This window comes from Nelumbo nucifera, chromosome 4, assembly GCF_055504915.1.
Source record: "Nelumbo nucifera cultivar China Antique chromosome 4, China Antique-T2T, whole genome shotgun sequence".
Taxonomy (NCBI): Eukaryota; Viridiplantae; Streptophyta; class Magnoliopsida; order Proteales; family Nelumbonaceae; genus Nelumbo; species Nelumbo nucifera.
Window position 1 is genome coordinate 55,400,610 of NC_142652.1, and position 7,594 is coordinate 55,408,203.

The 7,594-nt window shown below is 37.5% G+C and overlaps 1 protein-coding gene across 1 annotated transcript; it reads left to right on the forward strand.

Moving 5' to 3' along the window:
- The first annotated feature begins 362 nt into the window (after positions 1-362).
- Positions 363-6,981, forward strand: IRX1 (cellulose synthase family protein). The gene is made up of 13 exons (XM_010276619.3): positions 363-679; positions 1,113-1,192; positions 1,360-1,411; positions 1,501-1,642; positions 2,120-2,386; positions 2,635-2,980; positions 3,141-3,278; positions 3,901-4,026; positions 4,113-4,325; positions 4,409-4,664; positions 4,750-4,949; positions 5,493-5,846; positions 6,119-6,981. Exons 1-13 carry the CDS (start codon positions 502-504, stop codon positions 6,704-6,706), a joined length of 2,940 nt encoding a protein of 979 aa, XP_010274921.1. The 5' UTR covers positions 363-501; the 3' UTR covers positions 6,707-6,981.
- Positions 6,982-7,594: the final 613 nt, after the last annotated feature.

Sequence of the window (7,594 nt, forward strand, 5' to 3'; positions counted from 1 at the left end):
AAATAAAAATTAGAACTGGGGCGTATATATGCAATTAATTATGGACAATCAAATGGCCAAATAGGGGATGTTTCTGAAACCTAACGGTAAAACAGAGGGGTGGTACAGGATAAAGGTAAAAAACAAACAACCCGGGGGAAAGAAGGTCGGTAGGTTAGTTAAGATGTCTCCCGCCCAACTGAAGGGTTCCTTAAAACGCCCGCCTTCTCAACATTTCGAATTATTTCTTCTTTTCCCCCAGAAAAGAAATGGGAAATAGACGTTGCTTCTCATCTTTCCTTAGCTTCTCTTTTCTGTGAAACCATTGACACCAACCTCCCAACTTCCACTCTTCACCAACCTCCCTTCCATCATCCCTCCCCATTACAAAGATGCCGACAATGTCTTCCATTGGACACCACCAACAAACCCTAGCTGGGGTTTCTGAGGAGATCAAGAGCAAGATTCAGAAGAAGGGAAGGGAGACCCTAGCTGGGGTTTCTGAGGGAAATTTCAACCAAGATGATGGAGTCCGGGGTCCCTCTCTGCAACTCCTGTGGTGAATCTGTTGGGCATGCTTCTAATGGAGAGGTTTTTGTCGCCTGTCAGGAATGCAATTTCTCTATTTGCCGGTCTTGTTTTGATTATGAGCTCAGAGAGGGAAAGAAAGCTTGCTTGAGATGCGGAAACCCATACGACGGTACATCTTTAGCTATTCTGTGATTTAATGGGGTTTACTGTTTTGCTTGCCTGTCAGTTGATTGCTGATTTTGTCACTTTGAGATTCTTATTGATTATGAAATGATCGTGCAAATTAATGCTTCTACTCTTCATTTTGTCATCCGTTTCTTCAAAGCAAATTATGACAATGTTCTGATGCCTGCCTACTTACCTGCTAGTCATAGAATCATGCTCTGCATTTATGCTAACTTTCTTGGATCCGAGTTTTCTGTTTTCAAGTGGTGCTAGAACTGAACCCATGATCCTATGAATGCTTGGTGGTGATAATTATTAAAATCTCATAATCAATATATGAATCTTCATTACAAGGATGCGAATCTTTTTCTTTGTTAATGACTACTGGTTACAGTTATTTAACATCCTTGGCTGAATTTTTGGTCATGGATTTACAGAGAACTTGGCACTGGATGATGTTGGAAAGGAATTACCAGTCAGTCGTTCAACTATGGCAGATCATCTCGATAATCATCAGGTGACCCTATTTGTTCTTTTCATTGCATTCTTTACCATTCTGTAGTCCGACGTTTCACCAGAATATTCCTGCTGGGATGCTGCTTGAGCACTTCACATGGCATTCTTGTACTAAATCCCTGCATATTAGGGACCTGGCTGTTTTAATCATCATGTAATATCGTACAGGATACTGGAATCCATGCCAGAACTGTGAGTAATCTCTCTGCAGTGGAAAGTGGTGAGTGTTATTGCATTTCTTTCAAATTAGTCCTTATGTTCTTTTTCTTGATTATATCTTAAGCTTAATTATCTTGTTTTCCTGTGAAGAATCAAATGGTGAACCTGGGAACCCTATATGGAAGAACAGAGTGGAAAGTTGGAAGGAGAAAAAGAATAAAAAGAAAAAGGCTGCAAGTAAGGCTACTGAGGAAGTTCAAATTCCAACTGAACAGCAGATGGAAGAGAAACAGTAAGTAGAAGTTGTTTGAATGTAAAGAAAGTAGAATATCATTTTAAAGCCCCCAGATAGGAAAAGCGGCCACGGATATCTTGAGAATAAAAAGAGAACAAGAAGAAAGAATAACACCATTACGTGGATTTCAAAAACTGCTTCCTATCTATGAAATTGTTTTTTACTTTCTTAAGAGAAGGAACAAAAGTATTATTTTATGGTGTCAATCAGTCGGTTGTATGTTCATTTATGGTTGAGATCTCATTTAAATTTTCAACTACTGGTGTTAAAGTATGATATTAATTATGGGATATAGGAATGTATTATTCCTATATCAACTGCAGGCATTTTATTCCTTTTTTAGGGATTAGCTATTCCATATTCCATTAGTTTTATGGATCTATGATATCTTGGCAAATGTATTGTTTATGTTCCATATCAAGACCTTTTATGTAATATTTACATTTTCCTAATATGGGCAGTTTGCTTATGCAGGTCTCCAGAATCTATACAAACTTTTTCAAAAACAATTCCAATTCCTCCCAACAAAATCACTCCATACAGAATTGTGATCATTATGAGACTGATAATTCTGGGACTTTTCTTCCACTACAGGGTAACAAACCCTGTTGATAGCGCTTATGGCCTATGGCTTACCTCTGTCATATGTGAGATCTGGTTTGCTGTCTCCTGGGTTTTGGATCAGTTCCCTAAATGGTCTCCTGTTAATCGGGTGACATACCTTGACAAACTATCCTCCAGGTATAGTTATAACTGCAAAACCTTTGGATGTAACTAAGTTGCATGCCATTTGACATTGAAAGTTGGTGCATCCTGACATTATGGTTAAATGGTAAGAAATTTTAATATACTTGATAAAAAGGGTTATGAAAATTACAGAAAAACATGCCTTCTGAAGACAATCAATAATTTAATACACTTTATTAAAAATGTTAATGGTTAATACTTGAATATAATGCTGAAGTGTTTATTTCAAACTGTCATGGCAGGTATGAAAGAGAGGGAGAGCCCTCCGAACTTGCTGCTGTGGACTTCTTTGTAAGTACAGTGGATCCATTAAAAGAACCACCATTGATCACAGCCAATACTGTGCTTTCAATTCTTGCTGTGGACTATCCTGTTGATAAAGTATCCTGCTACGTGTCTGATGATGGGTCTGCTATGCTTACATTTGAGGCTCTTGCTGAAACGGCTGAGTTTGCAAGAAAATGGGTCCCTTTCTGCAAAAAATTCTCAATTGAACCACGTGCACCTGAGTTCTATTTCTCGCAGAAGATTGATTACTTGAAGGATAAAGTACAACCTTCCTTTGTGAAGGAGCGAAGAGCAATGAAAGTGAGAATTTGAACTTATCCTTTTTAACAATGGGATTGCCTGTAAAATTCAGCATCTACTATTATTAGGCTGATATATTAAAAGAAGCTACATTTACAATTTTACTAATCAAATTATGCAAAAGCAAGAATTTTTTCATTGATTTTACATTTGATTTCAGAGAGATTATGAAGAGTACAAAGTGAGGATAAATGCTTTAGTAGCAAAGGCTCAAAAAACACCAGATGAGGGCTGGACAATGCAAGATGGGACATCTTGGCCAGGAAACAACCCTCGTGATCATCCTGGCATGATTCAGGTTCAATCAGTTCATCTATTATCTTTATTTATCTATCGGTCCAATAAGAGGTGACAAAAGCAATTGGTTGTGTTATGCTTTGAATGTATTAAGAATTCCAGTTCCATTTTAGCCTAATTTTTTCAACTCAATACACTTCATTTCTTTTTAGACGTTTTTCTTGTTCGTTTGTGATTCTCTTATTAAAATTCTCCTGCTCTAGTCATGCCAACATTTGTCTATGTTTTTGCAGAGTTTACATCAAAATACAAGTTCTGTACATTCAAATGAATTTAGAGCTAGGTGCAAATTTTTATTATTTCAGGAAGTGTCCAATTTTTTGTTTGCTACTACTTTCATCTTAAATGAGATGCCTGTATGCGGAATTTGAATGCTATTAGTTATCAGGTTACTGCACACCTTGTAAAAATTTTGTAACCAAATAATATTTTTAATATATTTTAGTGGCATCCTTGAATATTGAGGTGAAGTACCAGGTCTTTCATGAGAATGTAGGGAGATATTGCCATTTTTAATAGGATTTTTTTTTTCTAATGGATATTTCTTTTTAATATACGTTAGCTATATAATTTGCAATTGGAGCTTGACATAGGTCCTCTATTTATTTATTTATTTATTTCAGGTTTTTCTTGGACATACTGGTGCCCATGACATAGAGGGAAATGAGCTTCCCCGACTGGTTTATGTATCAAGAGAGAAGAGACCTGGTTACCAACATCACAAGAAGGCTGGTGCAATGAATGCTTTGGTATGTCTAACTGCATTATCTAAGCAAAATGTGATCTGTTGAACATTTTTTTTTCTAGTTAACACTTCAATATTGCTTCCTTACAGGTCAGAGTGTCTGCGGTTCTTACCAATGCTCCCTATATTCTCAATCTTGATTGTGATCACTATGTTAACAATAGCAAGGCTGTTCGTGAAGCAATGTGTTTCATGATGGATCCACAAGTTGGTAGAGATGTCTGCTATATCCAGTTTCCTCAGAGATTTGATGGTATTGATAGAAGTGACAGATATGCCAACCGGAACATAGTCTTCTTTGATGTAAGCTATGAATATATTATCCAGCATTGTTAGAAGAGACAATATTTTCATCTTATTGAGAATTTCATAACTGACATTTCCAGGTTAACATGAAAGGATTGGATGGCATTCAAGGACCAGTTTATGTGGGGACAGGTTGTGTTTTCTATAGGCAAGCGCTCTATGGCTATGGACCTCCATCCTTGCCTAGCCTACCAAAGGCTTCTTCATCTTGCTCATGGGGCTGCTGCTGTTGCTGCTGCCGTTCAAAAAAGCCTTCTAAAGATATCTCAGAGGTGTACCGAGATTCAAAACAGGATGATCTTAATGCTGCTATTTTTAACCTTAGAGAGATTGACAGTGAGTGTTCCTTGTGCAATCAGATCTGAGTATTTTAGCAGTTTGACTAGTGATAATACTAACATATACAGTTATTTTCATGCAGATTATGATGAGTATGACAGGTCAATGCTAATTTCCCAGATGAGCTTTGAAAAGACCTTTGGCTTGTCTTCTGTATTCATTGAATCTACACTGATGGAAAATGGAGGAGTGGCAGAGTCTGCAAACCCATCGACGTTGATAAAGGAAGCAATTCATGTCATTAGTTGTGGATATGAAGAAAAAACTGAATGGGGAAAAGAGGTTTGCTGTTTGATTCCATATTTTTTATGTCCATTTTATTCACTTTGTGTTTTCTTTCTTTCTTCTTTAAAGTTTGATTAAGGAATTCACACCAAGCAGTATAATTTTTGATGAGTGGATTTTAAAATATCAAGGATTATATTTAAGGTTCGTATTCCTCTCTTCAGAAATACAAGAATAGTATGAGCTCATTTCCAGAAGGCTCCTTAAAGAACGGAAGGAAAACAAAGAAAAGAATATAACTGTAGAAGACTGTCTTATACTGGTGGATGGTAACAATGGAATTTGGATCTATTAATCCTAGAAAACAGAAATAGGATTTTTTTTTTTAATTTCTTCATGACTTTTGTATTTCATGTCCTTGTGTAATCATTTTGATACAATTCTACTGTCCTTTGTTCAGTTATATTTACCTTATTTCACTTTCCCAACCTGAAATGCTTCCAAACAATTAAAGTTAACAACTAATATCCTTGGAAGATTGAAATGTATAATGTTTTATTTTATTGATAGTTGAATGCATTTTATTTTATGTTTTCTCAGATTGGTTGGATATATGGTTCTGTGACGGAGGATATTTTAACGGGGTTCAAGATGCACTGCCGAGGATGGAGATCAATTTACTGCATGCCCTTGAGGCCAGCATTCAAAGGTTCTGCACCTATCAACTTATCTGATCGGCTGCACCAAGTACTCCGGTGGGCCCTTGGATCTGTGGAAATATTCCTCAGTAGACACTGTCCCCTCTGGTATGGATTTGCTGGAGGTCGCCTCAAATGGCTGCAAAGATTGGCATACATAAACACCATTGTCTACCCTTTCACCTCTCTCCCTCTCATAGCATATTGCTCTCTACCTGCCATATGCCTTCTGACTGGAAAATTTATAATACCAACGGTAATTTCCTTGTCCTCCATCCAGATGTTACACAACCCTTTTTTAAGTTGATGCTAATTCAAGTACCTTGAAGACTTATATTTGTTTGTCTACATTCTGTTTGAAGTCTTTCTATGTCAGTTTAGCCAATTGGCTAATGACAAATTTCTCATATTTGAATGATTGGTTTTGCTTCTATATTGACTGTTCGAGGTTCTTTAGCTAAAGACTATTTAAGGACAGGTTAGACATGATAAACTTCCTTCTAAGTGTACTTATTCAATTTGTTTCAGCTTTCGAACCTTGCAAGCATCTGGTTTCTTGGCCTCTTCATCTCCATCATTGTGACTAGTGTGCTTGAGCTGCGTTGGAGTGGTGTTGGCATTGAGGACTGGTGGCGAAATGAACAGTTCTGGGTGATTGGAGGCGTTTCAGCTCATCTCTTTGCTGTCTTCCAAGGATTCCTAAAGATGCTGGCTGGCCTTGACACAAACTTTACTGTGACAGCAAAAGCTGCCGATGACACACAGTTTGGTGAACTCTATATTTTCAAGTGGACGACATTGTTGATTCCTCCAACTACTCTTCTTGTGGTCAACATGGTAGGTGTTGTTGCTGGATTTTCTGATGCACTGAACAATGGATATGAAGCATGGGGCCCTCTGTTTGGCAAGGTCTTCTTTGCTTTCTGGGTTATTCTTCATCTTTACCCATTCCTCAAGGGTCTTATGGGTCGGCAAAACAGGACCCCTACCATTGTGGTCCTCTGGTCGGTGTTGTTGGCCTCTGTTTTTTCACTTCTTTGGGTGAAGGTGGATCCATTCTTGAGCAATTCAAATAGTTCCAGTGTTGCCCAGAGCTGCATTTCTATTGATTGTTGAAATCAGTTACCACCGGAAATTTATCTATATTTTGGTAAGCAGATGATTTGGAACCCACTTATGATTCTCTTATCAATCTGAGACTTGTAATTATGTCTCGAGGCAAGCAGTCACTCTTCAACTGCACACCATGACAGGTCTCCAGTTTGTCTTTACTATTTTACCACATATTATTAGGTGGTGTTGTTTAATAGTCAAAACATCAGTATGTAACATTTTTAAAGTTTTGATTTTATTTTTATCTGCAAATGAATGAGAGATAATTTTGACAACCATATTCAGTGGTAATGATCTTCCATCTTCATTTTATTGTAGAGAATATGCAAACTGAAACACATAAATAAGCAGTAGGTTGGACTGAGGGTGCATTGGATGGTACTGGATAAATTTGATTGACATAGATGGTAACTGAAATCTGTACTAATAATCATTCTAGAATTAAGACTCCAGAGCAAAGGACCCATTGAGTGGATTTTGAAGATGTACGCATGATAATTCAGGCTAGCCTAGACTAATGAGTATGGCTGGCCCAAGTCGATCCTGGGACCTGTCAAACTGGGCCTAGGTCTAGATTTCTATTGGAATTACAAGCAAACTGGGTTTGGGTTATACAAAAAGCTGGGGCCAAATCATGCAAAGTACATAATGTTTATATCCATATCGGAGTAGAGTGTTGGGCAGTCAAGAAACATGTCCCAAAAAAAAAGATAGGTGGAAATGTCAATGTTGAGATGGATAAATAGAAAAACTAGAAGACTGTCTCAAATGAATCATTTAAGGAACCTAAGAACAGCTCCAACACCTGTAAGAAATAGTAGACTGAGATGGTTGGGTCACAAACAGAGAAGATCATCCACAACACCTGTAAGAAAAAGTGATTGTTACAAG